A 16,284-nucleotide genomic window follows, 5' to 3' on the forward strand; every position below is an offset into this window, starting at 1 on the left:
ATCTGTGGGGGAGGTGAGTTAGGTGGGAGGGTGGGGGATGCTGGGGGAGGTGATGAGGAAGCTGTGGTGGGGACCAGGGTCAGGGGTCTGGGCCAGCTACAGAGGTCAGTGGAGCTTAGCTGGGTAGGTTGATAGGCTGTTGGTGAGGGACCTGGTGTGGCCACTGGGATGGCCACTGGCATGTCCCTGGAGGAGGGGCCTGGCTGGGATGTGGTGTTCGCAGGGACATAGGAGGGGTGCTGCGCAGGAAGGTGGCGGTGGGTCTGGTAGGGAGGTGTGACTTGGGGGGAGACCCAGGAGCTGCCTTGCTGGGGTGATGAGCATTGTGCTGCTGACAAGCGCACTGCTGCCAGGGGTATGCTGGCCGGGTGCTTGGTGGGGGGTGTGGACTGGTGCTGGCCGGTGACGACTTGGGCTGCCCGTGAGTGGATTCGGATGTGATGCTTAGGGGTGGGATGTGGCCGTCTCCTGTGCAAACTGATGGTTCCCTATGGAACCTCCCGGGGGCTGAATGAGAGACCTGGAGTCTGAAATATCCCAAATCACCCAAACTGCACGTCTGTCTGGCCATCACCTGCTGCCCACCTCCTCTTGTCCACCCATAGCTTGCCCTCCTCAAACCGTGGGTGTCTGGAGCCCCCTGTCCTGGCTTGGAGCCGGGAGAGGTCAACCTAGTGCCAAGTGGCAGGGCGCAGTCTCGCTGAGGCTGGTGGCCTGGGGATGGAACATGTGGCCAGTGCCTGTGGCAGTCCCTGGACACGGTGCCGTTGGGTGTGTGCACAGTGTAGTCTCAGGGCCTGGAAGAAGCCCCGAAGGTGCAGCACATACCTGGGTGGGGCCAGCCGGCACAGACACTGGGGGATGGCAGCAGCAGGGGTCCAAAGCCTTTATTGGACATGGGTTCATGGACAGGGACTCTCGGGTGAGCTCGTGAGCTCAGGGGTTGTGGGCAGGTGGTGACCAGGCCCTGGCGGGGCTGGAAGACAGCTCTTGGAAGGGGAGGGAGGCAGGGAGACTGAGAGGCAGTCATTGGACTAGAGGGAGCCTCTGGGCTGGCGGAGGCCTTGAGGGCAAGGTGTGCGCAGGACAGATAGACAGGAGGGGCCTGGGAGCTGCAAGTGGGCAAGGGCCTGGGGCCAGAGGTCCTCCCATCCCGACCTCCTTGGGAGAAGGGGCTCTGGCCGGTGGGAGAGGCCTCCAGCAAGCAGTCCAGCTCCCCTGGGGACTGCGGTCTGAGTAGCACCGTGGCCGAGAGGACAGGTGGGCTGGCGCTGGCAGTGCTAACAGATCCAGCGGATGAACCTGTCGAAGAAGCCAGGCTGCACCAGGCTGTCAAAGTCCTTCTCCCGGAAGATGGCCGCCCTGTCGCCCAGGCTGATCTTGTGCAGCACGTCCATGTCCACATCGCTGCCCACGGCCACCACGGTGGGCACCACGTTCTGCTTGCGCATGGAGTGCACGGACTCCTCCAGGCTGCCGTTGCCGGTGACGCCGTCGGTGAGGAACACGAAGGACAGCTCCGCGTGGCGCCGCGCCCCGCCCTGCGCGCCCCGCACCACAGTGTTGATGGCGTGCACGATGCCTGTGCCCACGTGGGAGAAGGAGTTGAGGTAGCGGAGGTCCTGCAGAGCCTCGTGGATGACCGTCAGGTTGGAGGTCAGCGGGAAGGCCACCTGCTGCTCCTGCTGGCCGCCGTACTGCACCAAGGCCACACGGGCATTGAGGGGGTCGTCCTCCCTCCGGGCTAGCGTCAGGCGCCGGGACACCTCTTCCACGAAGCCGCGTGCCTTGTGGAAGTTCTGCTCTCCCAGCCGCTCAGAGCCGTCCAGCAGGAAGACGATGTCCACTGGCCGCTGCGTACACTGTGCCACGTACAGCTCTGTGGGGGAGACAGGAGATGGGGCCGGCCGTGGGGGCGGGCGGGACATTCCCTCTGTGCTTTCTGTCAGAGTGCCCTGAACTGTGGGCCCTGGGGCCTCACCCTGGCCATTACTGGGGTCCCAGCAGGTCAGCCAGGTGTGGGTCCTTGGCCCAGGCTCTGTCAGGGAGAAGCATGTCCTCCTGCCAGGAACACTCCCAAACCTGGAGCCAGAGGGGCCTCCCACTGTGCACTGCCAGGGCCAGCACCTCTAGGCCCTTCTGGGTCGGAAAATGGACACCATCCCATGGGACCCCTGGCCCTGACCACCTCAGAGCTGCCCACCCGCCCTGAGCAACCTGGAACTGGCTAGGCCACATGTCTCCCAGAAGGTCAGGAGCCCGTGTCCCTTGGGCTTGCTGCAGCGAGCTCAGGTGTGGCTTCTCGGAGACACACTGCTGCCAAGACGCCCCCTGTGTGACCATCCACCAGCTCTGGACACAAGGGCAGCATGGGTGACTACCTCCAGGGTGTCCAAGCCCATGCGCTGGGACCCCTCTGTCTGTGCACCAGGGACTGTGCCAAGCTCCTCGCCTTGGAAGGGGCCATGGATTGGCTGGTCCCCCCCTTGATGCCATCAGGGAGTCCACCAGGACCCTAGAGGCTCAAGACCCAGGACCTCACACACCCACGGGTGTGCACGGCTCTGCCCACGGAGGCCAGCTCAGTTCCACCTGGCCTCAGAGCTCCTCTTCACATGGCTCAGCTTTACGTCTCGTTTCTGGGGTGGACCGCCCCCCACCCCCGCGCCACAGCTGAGTACCGGGCATGGTCTTTTCCATGAGCTCAGTAATGACGCCGTTATTCTAGTGCAGACCACCCCTGGCACTCGATCAGAGGACCCGGGGAGTGGCCAGGAGTGTCAAAGCCCTCAAAACTGACAAACTTCCTCACAGTCGTCACCACAAACACAGAGACAGACAAGCAGCAAGTGGCTTCTCTCCGGGGCAACATCTCTGGGGCAGGCAGAGGTGCACAGCGGTCAGCAGTCTTGAGACTTTGGCAGCCTCTGCACCTCCCAGTCCTGCCCACCACCCCCACAGCAGGAGGGATGCACAGGGCAGAAGGAGGGCTCCTGGGGCTTGCTCAGAGCCCCTGCCTAGGCCTGCCTGGGGGCAGCGACGCTCCACCGTGCTCCCTAGGGAAGGCTGTCACATCAGCAGAGTACCCTACAGGTCCGGCCAAGGCGCCTGAGGGCAGCAATGCCTTGCCAAGGGTGGACAGGCACCAGGAGTGTCTCAGGCACCCAGAGGTTAGCTGGGGTGCCTGGAGGTCAAACACGTGCTGTGACCTCAGGGCTGGCTCCAATGTATCAGGGCTGCAGGACTGCCCGGCTCCCCAAAGAGCCACTGCCACCCAGTCCTGGTCACCTGTGGGCCAAGAATACCCAGCGTCACTAAACTCAGGGTCACTGCCCAAATCTGAGACCAGGGTAGACCAGACACTGGGACCCAGTGAAGAAGACATCGCTGGGCGCTGACCGCACGCCTCTCTCACCTACACCCTGGGGCAGCTCAGCGGAATGGCGGTGTAGTGGGCTGAATAATGGTCCCCCAAATGAGGACCCGTTCTCACCCCCAAGAGGTAAGGGTCACTTTATGTGGCAAAGAAGGACAGCGCTGGGTTAAGGAGCTTGAGATGGGCACCACCTGGATTTGGGGTAGGCCTTAATTCAAAGACCATTGTCCTTGAAGGCAAGGAGAGGACACAGGCAGCGGAGGGCCATGGGAAGCCAGGTGAGGCTGGAGTGAAGGGTCCAGGAGCCGCGGTCGGCGGAACCCAGCTGAAGAGCAGGAGGGCCCCGGTGGAGCCTCTGGAGGGAATGTGGCCCTGGAGACGCCTCCATTCTTGCCTCCAGACCGTGGGGCCACGGTGCATCTGAAGCCCTCGGTTTGTGAAAGGCAGGCCCCGAAGCTAAGGAGCGGAGTGGGGGCAGCTCCAGCCTCTCTGCACACGTGGCCCTGTGCCTCAGCAGAGCGCCAGTGCCGTCTCAGGGTCCCCAGTGATGTCCCTGTGCACCAGCTTAAAGGTGTCAATGAACAGCTGCATCCAGTCCTGCCGCTCGACCCCTGTGGCGAACTTGGCCCGCTCTGCGGTGTAGACCATCACGGCCACCAGCTGGGAGTAGGAGGCCGGGTCCTGTGTGGCCTTGGTGGTGTTTAGCAACTGCTGGATCAGGGGGATGGTCCTGGGGAAGGTGGGGTCTGGGCCCTCTTCCGTGCGGAGGAAGGTGACCGGGGGCTCGCCGCCAGGCCGCGCTCCATCTGCAAGGGAGCGTCCATAGAGCACTTTAAGGGCCAGGGGTGGGTGTGAGTGGGCCTCCAGCCCCTCCTCGGGCCTCTCTGCAGAAAGCAGAGTCAGGACCAAAGCGGCAGCAGAGACGAGGCCCAGGAAGACGAGTGGCCAGGAGGTGCAGTTGGGAGTGGTGGCCTTTGGCCCCGAGGCGGCGGGAGAGCAGGCCAGCGGCAGCCATCTGCCCTGCCAGGAGACCACCAGCACAGCGGCTGCCCCCAGGCCTGGGCTGGGACGTGAGCAGAACCGCACGGCTCCCCAGGAGACCCTTCCCTGAAGTGCCCAGGGAGGCCTGCAGCCCTAACCAGTCCAGTCCTCTCAGATGTGAGCTGTGGTCTGTCCACCAGCCACACTGTCTTCCAGGACCCAGGGACCCCCAGGAGACAAGCCTTCTACCTAACCCCATCCTCTCTCTCTCCTTCCCTCTTTCTCCGTCTCTCTGGCTCCCCATCCCTTCTCTGTCTCTCGTCCCCCCCCCTCTGTCTGTCCCCTCCTCCCTGCCTGTCTCTCCACCCTCTCGGGATCCCCTCTCTGGTTCCTCCCTGTCTCCCCCTACCTCTCTCTCTGGATCCCCCTGTCTATCTCTCTCCCCCAACCTCTGTTTATCTCTGCACCCCTGTCTTTCTGTCTTTGGATCTCCCTCTGTGTCTGTCTCTGTTCTCTCCTTCCCCATCACCGCTAACTCCCCCCCCCCGCCCCATCTCTCTGAATCCCCCTGTCCCTGTCTCTCTGGATCCCTGTCTCTGTCCCTGTCTCTCTGGATCCCCCCTCTGTCCCTGTCTCTCTGGATCCCCCCTCTGTCCCTGTCTCTCTGGATCCCCCCTCTGTCCCTGTCTCTCTGGATCCCCCCTCTGTCCCTGTCTCTCTGGATCCCCCCTCTGTCCCTGTCTCTCTGGATCCCCCCTCTGTCCTTGTCTCTCTGGATCCCCCCTCTGTCCCTGTCTCTCTGGATCCCCCCTCTGTCTCTCTCTCTCTGGATCCCCCCTCTGTCCCTGTCTCTCTGGATCCCCCCTCTGTCTCTGTCTCTCTGGATCCCCCCTCTGTCTCTGTCTCTCTGGATCCCCCCTCTGTCCCTGTCTCTCTGGATCCCCCCTCTGTCCCTGTCTCTCTGGATCCCCCCTCTGTCCCTGTCTCTCTGGATCCCCCCTCTGTCCCTGTCTCTCTGGATCCCCCCTCTGTCCCTGTCTCTCTGGATCCCCCCTCTGTCCCTGTCTCTCTGGATCCCCCCTCTGTCTCTCTCTCTCTGGATCCCCCCTCTGTCTCTCTCTCTGGATCCCCCCTCTGTCTCTCTCTCTGGATCCCCCCTCTGTCCCTGTCTCTCTGGATCCCCCCCTCTGTCTCTCTCTCTGGATCCCCCCTCTTTCTCTGTCTCTCTGGATCCCCCCCCTGTCCCTGTCTCTCTGGATCCCCCCTCTGTCCCTGTCTCTCTGGATCCCCCCTCTGTCTCTCTCTCTGGATCCCCCCTCTGTCCCTGTCTCTCTGGATCCCCCCTCTGTCCCTGTCTCTCTGGATCCCCCCTCTGTCCCTGTCTCTCTGGATCCCCCCTCTGTCTCTCTCTCTGGATCCCCCCTCTGTCCCTGTCTCTCTGGATCCCCCCTCTGTCCCTGTCTCTCTTGATCCCCCCTCTGTCTCTTTCTCTCTGGATCCCCCCTCTGTCTCTGTCTCTCTGGATCCCCCCTCTGTCCCTGTCTCTCTGGATCCCCCCTCTGTCTCTCTCTCTGGATCCCCCCTCTGTCCCTGTCTCTCTGGATCCCCCCTCTGTCCCTGTCTCTCTCGATCCCCCCTCTGTCTCTTTCTCTCTGGATCCCCCCTCTGTCTCTGTCTCTCTGGATTCCCCCCTCTGTCTCTGTCTCTCTGGATCCCCCCTCTGTCTCTCTCTCTGGATCCCCCCTCTGTCCCTGTCTCTCTGGATCCCCCCTCTGTCCCTGTCTCTCTGGATCCCCCCTCTGTCCCTGTCTCTCTGGATCCCCCCTCTGTCTCTCTCTCTGGATCCCCCCTCTGTCTCTGTCTCTCTGGATCCCCCCCTGTCCCTGTCTCTCTGGATCCCCCCTCTGTCTCTGTCTCTCTGGATCCCCCCTCTGTCTCTGTCTCTCTGGATCCCCCCCCTGTCCCTGTCTCTCTGGATCCCCCCTCTGTCTCTGTCTCTCTGGATCCCCCCTCTGTCTCTGTCTCTCTGGACCCCCCCTCTGTCCCTGTCTCTCTGGACCGCCCCCTCTGTCCCTGTCTCTCTGGACCCCCCCCTCTGTCCCTGTCTCTCTGGACCCCCCCTCTGTCTCTGTCTCTCTGGATCCCCCCTCTGTCTCTGTCTCTCTGGATACCCCCTCTGTCCTTCTCTCTCTGGATCCCCCCCCCATCTCTCTCTCTCTGGATCCCCCCCTGTCCCTGTCTCTCTGGATCCCCCCTCTGTCTCTGTCTCTCTGGATCCCCCCTCTGTCCCTGTCTCTCTGGATCCCCCCTCTGTCTCTGTCTCTCTGGATCCCCCCTCTGTCCCTGTCTCTCTGGATCCCCCCTCTGTCCCTGTCTCTCTGGATCCCCCCTCTGTCCCTGTCTCTCTGGATCTCCCCTCTGTCCCTGTCTCTCTGGACCCCCTGTCTCTCTGCCTCTGTCTCTCTCCCCTCCATCCCACTCTCTCTGTCTCTTGCCCCCCTGCTCTGGCTCCCCATGCCTGCTGGAGGGGAGGCCTGACTCTGGTGGGCATCTTGGTCTAACTGGCTCCTGACCTGGGGTCAGACTGTAGTCATGGGCAAATGCAGGCGGCCAGTTACAGCCCCCTCAGTCCTTGGCCCTGCACCCTCTAGCTCTAGAAGTCGCTATGCCGGTTTCCACCACTGTGGTCATTACCAGGCCACCTCGTTCTCAGAGGCTTAAGCCTGTGCCTGGCTTGTCCTGCTGACAGCCTCTGCAGCCTGACACAGTCACAACCAGCCCCTGCCTAGTATCGGCCCAGGGTGGCTGGGCTGTTTGACCCAGAAGGTCAGGGCTGGGCCTGAGCTGGTGGTGTCCACTGGTGCGGTGTTCATATGGGAGGTGCCCACAAGGACCCACAGGACATCTGAGGGCAGGTGAGCTCCTCATGGTCACCACACTCACTTACTTGAGTTTCAAAAGGCCAAAAAGGAGGGGGGGGGGCTTTGTAAACTCTGCAGAGGGATCAGGAGGCCCGGAAGGAGGGAGGATCTCCTAGGGGCCACTCCATTCACGTAGGGTCCTGAGGCTTCAGGGGAGTGGGGGCGAGAGTGTCAGAGGTCCTCATTTCCCCAGGTCCTCTGTCACCTTCCCAGAGCCATGTCCTGCACCCTGAGGCCACGCCACTCCTGAGCACAGCCAGGCCCTGGATGTGACACCAGCAGGCCATGCACAGCTGCATCTACCATAGCAGCAAGCGGACTGCAGCAGGCCGGCTGAGCGGAGGGTCAGAGGAAGCCCACAGCCACTGGACAGATGCAGGACGAGCCGGCGGCAGGTCCAGTACCTCCTCCCTGAAACCCCAGTGGGCCAGGAGCTTCAGGAAGACCTGCGGACACCTACTGCCAGCATGCTCTGCGGGAACCCAAGGCTCGCAGCCTCAACCAGGGGCCAGGTGAGAACGCTGGGACCCGGCCAAGGCCACGGCTGGGCTCCTGTGCCCAGGGGTCCAGCTGCCCCCAGGCTGGGTGTGGCATCAGCCTCCTCTGTGCAGACCCCGCTGGTCTGGACCTCACCCAGGCCATCTGGGCGCCAGCTGCCCACTGGGGGCACTGCTCCCCACATACCTGACAGGGCTGGAGCTGGGGTCTAGCTGGGGGTCTCGCCCAGCAGAGACCAGGACTGATGCTCTCCTGCCAGCCCTGGGGTCTCTGGGTAGCACCGAGCCCCACAGTCACACCAAGGGCAAGGCCTGGGCAGTGTGTCCTCGGCCATGCCCTCTGTCCCAGCAAGTGTGAGGCCCGACTCATTGCCCTGTCCTTCCTGGGTGGGTGGGCACCTCAGCTCAGACAGCCGAGGAGCACTGAGTTCCAGAGGCAGAGGCCACAGAGATGGCTGCTGGTGACCCTCCATCTCCATGGTGGCCCCAGATCCCAGTGTAGCCTGGGGTCCCCCTCCTGGAGGGGACAGGGCTCACCCAAGGGCCTGAAGCACCTCTCCGTGCCCCCTTGCCCTGGGCAACGGCAGACCCCCAAGGAGACAAGCCTTCTACCTCAACCCTGTCCTCTCTCCCTCCTCCTCCCTCTCCATTGGCCGCTCTGGCTACCCCATCCCATCTTGTCCTCTTCCTCCTCTCCCAACCACCCTGCAGCAGTGGCCATGGAGGTGGCAGCAAATGTGTCTCCTAGGAGCTGTGCCTGCCCATGCTCTGGTGGTGCCAGGGACCCTCCACCCTGAAACACTGCTGACCCCAGAGGCTGACCCACTGCAGAGCCAGGCCAACAGCACCCACGCCAGCAGGGCCTGCGGTGTCACAGGCCATCCTGCATCCTGGAGCCACCCCAACACACCCCCTCCTGGCTGGGCTGGGCCTGGGGTCCCAGGCGGTGCCTCCGCAGCAGCCTGCCCAGGCCGTCCAGCCCTCTGGCCACCCCGCTGCGGGAGAGGAGGCACCACTCTGCTGCCCTGGGTCGGGGGGCGCCTGCGTCACCTGTTTGGCAGGGAAGCTCCGGGCACACGATCTGGGGGTCTGCAAGAGAGGGAGAGACAGGTGTGGGTCAGCCACAGCCAGGCTGCTCTGGACCTGCTGGAAGGGGTGGGCAGCAGCTCACCAGGGCACAGGACGTCCGCCATGTCGTCGATGAAGCGCTCGGCCACCAGGTCGGAGAAGAGGGTCATGTTGCGCACCTGCTGCGGCTTGTCACAGGCGATGGAGTACAGGTTCTCGCTCTCGTGGCGCTCGTGGAACATGTCACCAATGCCGATGGCCGTCACGGTGACGTCACCCGTGCAGAGCGCCCGCAGGTTCAGGTCGTCGTCCCGCGGGTCATGGCGCCCATCCGTGATGACCACAGCGAACACGCGGGTCTTGTGGCGGCGGCTGTCCTTGATGAGCTTGTTGTAGGCGAACTTGAGGGCTGACGGTGTCCAGGTGCCGCCCGCAATCCACTCCAGGTTCTTGACGGCCTCCTTGAAGCTGGACAGGGAGTTGATGCGCTCGTCGTCCAGCTGGATGGCCTCGAAAGTGCCCTCATGGCTGTACTGCACCACGCCCACGCGGGTCCCTGTGGGGGCAAGTGTGAGTGTGGCCAGTGACCTGCCCAGGCCCCTCTATGGCCGGCCAGCCTGGGAAGAGAGCCTCCCGCCACTTCCAGCTGTCCAGCCCGGCCTCTGCCCTGCCCTCACTGACCGGTCTCTGACTTGGGGTCCTTGGCCATGGCCCCCAGCCTGTTGACCACATTAATGACAAAGTTCTTCTCCAGGGTGAAGTTGGTGTAGCCGATGCTCTCTGAGCTGTCGATGACGAAGACCACGTCCAGGGGCCCACAGCGCTTCTCGCAGTCTGGGGGATGGCAGGGTCGGCAGTGGGTGCCGTGAGAAACCCCAGGACCCCGCCGGCTCCCCCTGGCCATGCCGACTCACCACAGCAGCCACAGGTCTCCCTCACGTAGGTCATGACATCACACTCCTGCAGCAGAGCACGGCCGTGTCCAGGGCAGGCGGGCCCTGCAGGCCCCGGGAGCCTCCCCAGGGAGAGAGCCTGCATCCACCTGCCCCCACAGCACCCAGCCCACGCCCCTGCACTCACTGCCCCTCTCATTTTTGGGAGGGAGGATGTGGATCCCACCACCCCAGGTGACACCTACCGTGAGGCCTGGGTCTCCGGGGGGGCCGGGCTCACCCTGGAGGAGGGACAGTGAAGTGAGACCTGAGGCCCGGGGCTGGGCAGGGTGCTGACTCCTGATGCCACTGCCCCCTGCAGACAGGGCCGCACACACCAGGGGCAGACAGAGCCACAAGCCAGGTAGGCACTGACCTGGCTTGTGCAGGGGCTGGGGACCGAGGGGTAAAGGGACAGAGATGGCCTACCTCGGGTCCTGGGACTCCTCTGGGCCCCCGGGGGCCTGGCTCACCAGGGGGACCAGGATCTGCCTGAGAAGGAACAGGGCAGGCAGGCTCAGCAAACTCCCCAAAGGGGTCTTGCCCCCCACCCCATAGTCCCCGCCTGGGGTAGGGTGGGCATCAGGAATCGGGCGGCTGGGCCACACCCTAGGAATGCCTCAGAGCCTGGCCTGCCAGAGGGGCAGGGGGCCCACAGGCCACAGAGGAGCTCGAAAGACAGCAGCCGAAACAGCTCAGGCTACCCATGCTCTGCTCACCCCAAGACCTGACTCACCCTCATCCTCAAACCCAAAGCTTCCACTCATCCACCATCCACCATCCACCCACCCATCATCCTCCTGCTCACCTTTCCACCCACCATCTGTCTACTCACCCACCTGTCCACCCACCCACCTGCTCACCTGTCTTCCTACCCACCCACCTACCTGCTCACCTGTCCTTCCACCCACCCACATACCTGCTCTCCTGTCTACCTACCCACCCACATACCTGCTCACCTGTCTTCCCACCTACATACCTGCTCACCTGTCTTCCTACCCACCCACATACCTGCTCACCTGTCCTTCCACCCACCCACATACCTGCTCACCTGTCTTCCCACCTACATACCTGCTCACCTGTCTACCTACCCACCCACATACCTGCTCACCTGTCTACCTACCCACCCACATACCTGCTCACCTGTCTACCTACCCATCCACATACCTGCTCACCTGTGCTTCCACCCACCCACATACCTGCTCACCTGTCTACCTACCCATCCACATACCTGCTCACCTGTCTTCCTACCCACCCACCTGCCTGCTCACCTGTCTTCCCACCCACATACCTGCTCACCTGTCCTTCCACCCACCCACATGCCTGCTCACCTGTCTACCCACCCACCCCCTCACTCCCTGTTTGCTGTCCGCCATTTTCTGTGCTGGGACTTGTGTCCAATCGCTCTTTGCCCATCCACATTCCCTGCTGGGAGTCCGGCCAGCACTAAGAACACGAAGACCCTGAGGACACTCTGCTAAGGAAGAGGCTCGGGTGACCATGGGCGCAAGGCTGGGGGCAGGGGAGGAGAGGAGAGGCCTGTGAGCCAGGTGGTCCTCTTCAAGGGTGGGATGGTGGGCTCTGTGCCAGGTGAGCTGGGTCCTCCTGAGGGCTCTCAGAGGACACGGTCAGCCTCAAGGCTCTGCCCACTCTGGCCGGCAGCCGGGGTGCAGGACGAGGTACTCACGGGCTCCCCCTTCTCTCCTTTCCTCCCAGGTCCTCCTTTCATGCCGAAGTCCCCTCGGCCTCCCTGTGACGGGGCACACATGCCCAGAGAGGTCAGTCTCCATGCTCCCTGACCCCAGACTTCAGGAGCATCGGGGCCCCGGACATGTCCACGGTTCAGGCCCCTGGATGGCAGCTCTGGGTTTTCAGGCAAGCCCTGACTTTCGGTTGGGAAGGGGCAGACGTGGCAGCTACCACCACTCAAAGCTAAGCGGGCCCTGCATGGCCTGGCCTTGGGCAGGGGCATGACCACCGAGGCCTGAGGACCTGTGCAGTCCCCCAGCTGTGGTGGACGCAGACCACTGTGCTCCACCCAGGGAACGGAGAGAGGCCCAGATGGGCGGGGATGCCACGTACCTCTGGGCCACGGGGACCGGGTTCGCCTTTTTCTCCCTGTGAGGCAAACCCAGGTCAGAGGTCACCCGGCTGGAACCCAAGGCCTGGCCCAGGATGCCCCCCCAGGCGGGGCTCTCCCTCACAGGGGCTGCCTGAGACCCCACAAGGGGCTCACTGCCCTGGGGCAAAGGCCCACTCTGCTGAGCCACTGGGCTCCCAGTGCAGGGCCAGCCTGTGACGCTGACCCCGTCCTCTGACCCGCGCCACCTCCCCTGCCCTGCTCCTCCAGAGAGGCCACCTCTAGGGGACACTGGGAGCCTGCAGGGCCCTCTCAACTAGCCCGGCCCCTCCTGCAGCCCCTGCCCCACACCAGCACTCACAGGAGTTCCCCGGGGTCCCGGGTAGCTGAATCCAGGCCGGCCAGGGTCTCCCTGCAGGAAGAGGCTGATCAGTTGGAAGGAACAGAGGATGGACCGGGGCCAGGCCCAGGGGCGTGGGATGTGGATGAGGGGCACTGCTGGGCTGGGCTCGCCCAACCCCTGCCAAGCACACACCCGCGGTGCGGCCCTTGGACCAGGCGGAGCCAGTGGCTGGCCACCCCCTGCAGGGGTCAAGGCTGATGCCACGGTGTCAGCCTCAGCCCCCCCGGTCAGCCTCACTCAGGCCTTCCGAGCCCCCTCCAGCCTCTCCAGTTGGGCACCCACTCCAAGCCCCTGTCCACCCTGCTGGCGGGGGCCGCACCTTGGGGCCTGGCTGTCCTGAGTCTCCGCGGGGCCCAGCATCACCAGGGTCTCCCCGAGATCCCTGAGGGAGGGAAAAAACCGAGGGTTGGCATAGTCCTCTGTGACTGACACTGACCTGTACCCGGGGTCATCTGACCCTACAGTCCATCTGTGGCCACAGACCACACTGTCCCCAGCTCCCTGTGCTGCCCTCCAGCATCTGAAGGTCTGAGGGTGCCGGCTCCTCCTCTTCACGTCTGGTCCAGGCCCCAGGCTCACCATCCTGCCTGAGGGGAGGGTTGGGACCGTCCCTTCTGGACAGGAGGACACCGAGGCTGGGGTGGTGAGAGGTACCCTAGGGGACAGCTCCTAGTCCCAGTGTCCAAGGCTGCCATGGGGACAGTGGCTGGCAGGCAGCCTGTGCCACCCCCAGGGGGACCCAAGCATTTTACAGCAGGGAGAGTGGACAGGAGGCTGGAGACAGAGCTGGCCACTGGAGCCTCGGGGTGCACGTGTCCTGCCACTGACCTGCTTTCCGGCCTCCCCAAGGGCCCCCTGGGGGCCTCTGGGTCCAGGCAATCCTGGGTCTCCCTGCAAAGCAAGAGGGTGAGCTCGAGACCCTGAGGTCCTCCTGCAGAGGTGGGGCCTGCTGACCTGCAGAGGCCTGGCTTGGCCTGCAGGGCAGGCCGGACCACAGGCAGGTGGGGGCAGCAGGCTGGGTCCACAGGCAGGACTTGGTGGCAGTTGGGACCAGGCACTTGGTCCCCCAGCCCCAGGACCCCACGTACCTTAGCTCCTTTGTTGCCGACCTCTCCGGCCAGGCCCCGGGGCCCTTCTGGGCCAGGGTCCCCCTGTGGGAACAGGGGCCAGTCAGGTCTTGTGGGGGACTTAGGTTTGGGTCCCCCCGAGAGGCTGTGTGGTGGGGTCAGAGGAGGGGTCACTTATTCCCCTGGGAGGAAAGTGTCCAGTAAGGTCCAGGGTGATGTTGGAACAGGGGCATGCTTTATCCTGCAGCCCACCAACCACCAGCCTCACAGTCGCACTGAAGCCACAGGTAATGTGAGTGGAGACCCCCTGGCCTGGGAGGAAGCCCCTCTACCCACATCTCAGAGGGAACAGGTAGTTGTGGATTTTGCCACCAGGCTACTTCAGTGCTGCCCTCGAGAGCTGTGACAGCTGCTGGGGCAGGTGTGTGCACAGTAGGGACACTGTGGACTGAGCAGTGCACAGCCTGAGCCGCGAGGCCTGGCAGCAGGGGATGGGTGGTGCCTGCCGGGCCCCTGCTGAGTCTCCGTGGGGCAGAGTGTGAGCCCCCTGTCCCACTCCTGCTTTCCCAGGCCCTGCAGGGGTTAGCCCTGGATGCTGGGGCCTCAACAGCTCTGTTCTGGGGGGTGAGGATGGGTCAGTCCTTCCCCCCAGGGCGTATGGTCCCACGTGCAGACAGGGCCAGTGCCCTCTGGCTCCTGCCCATGGCCGACTCACCTTCTCTCCCTTGGGACCGTCACTGCCGGGGCCGCCCTTGGTTCCGGGGTCTCCCCTGCGCCCCTGAAAGAACACGTGTGTTGGTGGGGAGGGGTGCCTCCTAGGCCCCGGGAGGATGGACATTTGCCAACCACTGGGCCTGAGCTCTGCTCTCCCAGGAGGACTCTGGCTTGGAGGTCTGGGGACCCCGAGCCTGGGGTTTCTTTCAGAGGGCACAGTGGAGACCCACAGGTGCCACCCCCTTGTCCTGTTGCGGGTCAGCCTGTCCCAGCAGAGGGTTCAGGGAGGAGGGCGGGTGGGGCTCCTGGCCAGGCCGTAAGTCCAGGCGCTGGGTCTCCAGTTCTCTGACTGTGGGTCCACCCCGTGCGGCCCTGGGGGAGGCTGCGGGCAGGGGCGGCTGCGGCACAGGCCTTCTCCAAGGGCCCCTCCTGAGCCGTGGAGTGCCCAGGCTGGAGGGCTGCTAGCAGGCTGGGGACTCACAGGCTCGCCTTTGGGTCCGCGGGGCCCAGGCCCCCCCTTGGCTCCTTTCTCGCCAGGACTCCCCGGGGCTCCATTGTTGCCTTGGTAACCCTGCAGAGAGGAGGAGGTGTTCAGCAGCCTGGAGCGGCTGGCCCTCCGCACCCAGGAAGCCCCCCAGCCCTCCCTGGTGCCCGGCGGTGGAGGACAGGAGGTCGGCGCGTGCCCAGGGCACACTTGGCCTTCTGGCCCCTCCTCACATGTGTGAGGACACAGGCAGTGTGGCCGGCTGCCCTGGCCAGGGTTGGAGAGCATGCTCATGGCTCACCTTGCTTCCTTTGTCTCCAGGGTCTCCTGGAGGCCCTCTGCGTCCTGGGCGGCCGGAGTCCCCCTGGAAGGGTTTGCAGAGATCAGCCACTGCCTCCGGGGCCAGGCTCAGGGCCCTGGGCAGGCAGCTCCCCCCTGTCCCTGAGCCCCCAGGATGCCCCACGGGGCGGGCTGCTCGGGGAACCTGAAAGCCAGGCTGTGACCCTGGCGGGAGGCTGCTCCTCCTGGGAGACAGGGGAATGTGCTCAGGGTAGGAGGGTGGGCAACTGGGTGCCGTGGCCCTCACTCCTGAAGGGACTTAGGGTCAGGGTCAGGGACAGGCTCCCTCTGCTGGGGTCTTCCCCAGACAGCTCCATCCTCCAGGGACGCTGGGCTGGGGCAGGGAGGCCCGGGGTGGCCCCACTGCTGCATGGCCACAGACGGCTGGGCAGCCTACCTTGGCGCCTTGGTCTCCCCGCTCGCCTGGGCTTCCAGCCTCCCCGGGGTACCCGTCAGGGCCCTGAAAGAGAAGGGCAGGTGTGTCCTGGGGCTCCTGCTGGCTGCTGCCCAGAGGAGGTTTGGTTCTGCCCACAAACTGGGAGCAGAGTCCCACCCTCAGATCCTGCGGTGAGGCTTCTGGGTGGGTAAGCCCCCTGCCCAGGAGGCCAGGCCCTGACTGGTCAGTCAGCCAGGGACAGGCTGACAGGACCAAGACCCACAACGCAGGACCTCGGGGCAGTGGAACCGCTTGGCCTGGCCCAGGACCCCACCAGCCTCCCCGGAGCTGGCCCGGACGCTCAGGGTGTTGCCACATGGTGACCCCGACCTGGCTGAACCCTGGCCTGTGGCAGGGACAGCCAGGGCGAGAGGGTAGGAGGGAGAAGCAGGACTGCGCCTGGCACCCTGCTCCCCAGAGCTGAGGTCCGTGGGGCGGGCAGACGGGGCCGTGGAGCCGCCTACCCGGGTTCCAGGGTCTCCCTTGCAGCCAGGAGGTCCGATGCGGCCCAGCTTGCCCTGCAGGAGGGGAGCACAAGTGTCAGGGGACTTGGGGTCCAGGTGGAGGTGCGCTGGCCACGCTGTCCAGGCCCCTGCACAGCTTTCGCAGGGTGCACAGCTGTGAGGTGACCCCCACCGTGTACGTGTGCCCACGAGTGCCCGTGTGTGCCTGTGATCAGCCAGTGCAGCCGTGAGCTGGCCCTCACTTTACCTTCTGGCCATCAGTCCCATTCTTGCCGGCCAAGCCTGGAGCCCCCTGGAAAGGGAGGGAAAGGAGATCCGTGAGCCCTGTCCTTGTCCACCTGAGCCACATGGAGGTGGGCGCCTGCCCGCCCTGCCCAGCTCACCTTTCGACCGTCAGCTCCAAATTCACCCTGTGCAGGAGGAAGTGAGGGGTGAGTCTCCAGCTTCACAGGACCATCGCCTCTAGGTGCGGGTCAGAGCCCTTGGGCTCCGTGAGGCCAGAAGAGCCCCTCCCCTGCAGCC

The 16,284-nt window shown here is 64.4% G+C and overlaps 1 protein-coding gene across 2 annotated transcripts in view; it reads right to left on the bottom strand.

Moving 5' to 3' along the window:
* Window positions 1–871: 871 nt before the first annotated feature.
* The window catches only part of Col6a2 (collagen type VI alpha 2 chain), a 28,826-nt gene continuing 13,413 nt past the window's right edge, over window positions 872–16,284 (bottom strand). Inside the window, exons 9-28 of one of the 2 annotated variants that reach the window (XM_027922257.2) lie at window positions 16,146–16,172; window positions 16,010–16,054; window positions 15,763–15,816; window positions 15,260–15,322; window positions 14,825–14,887; window positions 14,521–14,610; window positions 14,041–14,103; window positions 13,347–13,409; window positions 13,087–13,149; window positions 12,578–12,640; window positions 12,217–12,267; window positions 11,858–11,893; window positions 11,463–11,525; window positions 10,205–10,267; window positions 9,982–10,017; window positions 9,758–9,803; window positions 9,525–9,677; window positions 8,947–9,399; window positions 8,826–8,864; window positions 872–1,879 (exon numbers count right to left, since the gene is read on the bottom strand). In XM_027922257.2, the coding sequence (XP_027778058.2) occupies window positions 1,281–1,879; window positions 8,826–8,864; window positions 8,947–9,399; window positions 9,525–9,677; window positions 9,758–9,803; window positions 9,982–10,017; window positions 10,205–10,267; window positions 11,463–11,525; window positions 11,858–11,893; window positions 12,217–12,267; window positions 12,578–12,640; window positions 13,087–13,149; window positions 13,347–13,409; window positions 14,041–14,103; window positions 14,521–14,610; window positions 14,825–14,887; window positions 15,260–15,322; window positions 15,763–15,816; window positions 16,010–16,054; window positions 16,146–16,172 (2,133 nt within the window). In that variant the 3' untranslated portion in view covers window positions 872–1,280. The other variant, XM_027922258.2, reaches the window with a different exon arrangement.

Source organism: Marmota flaviventris, chromosome 8 (genome assembly GCF_047511675.1).
Source record: "Marmota flaviventris isolate mMarFla1 chromosome 8, mMarFla1.hap1, whole genome shotgun sequence".
Lineage (NCBI taxonomy): Eukaryota > Metazoa > Chordata > Mammalia > Rodentia > Sciuridae > Marmota > Marmota flaviventris.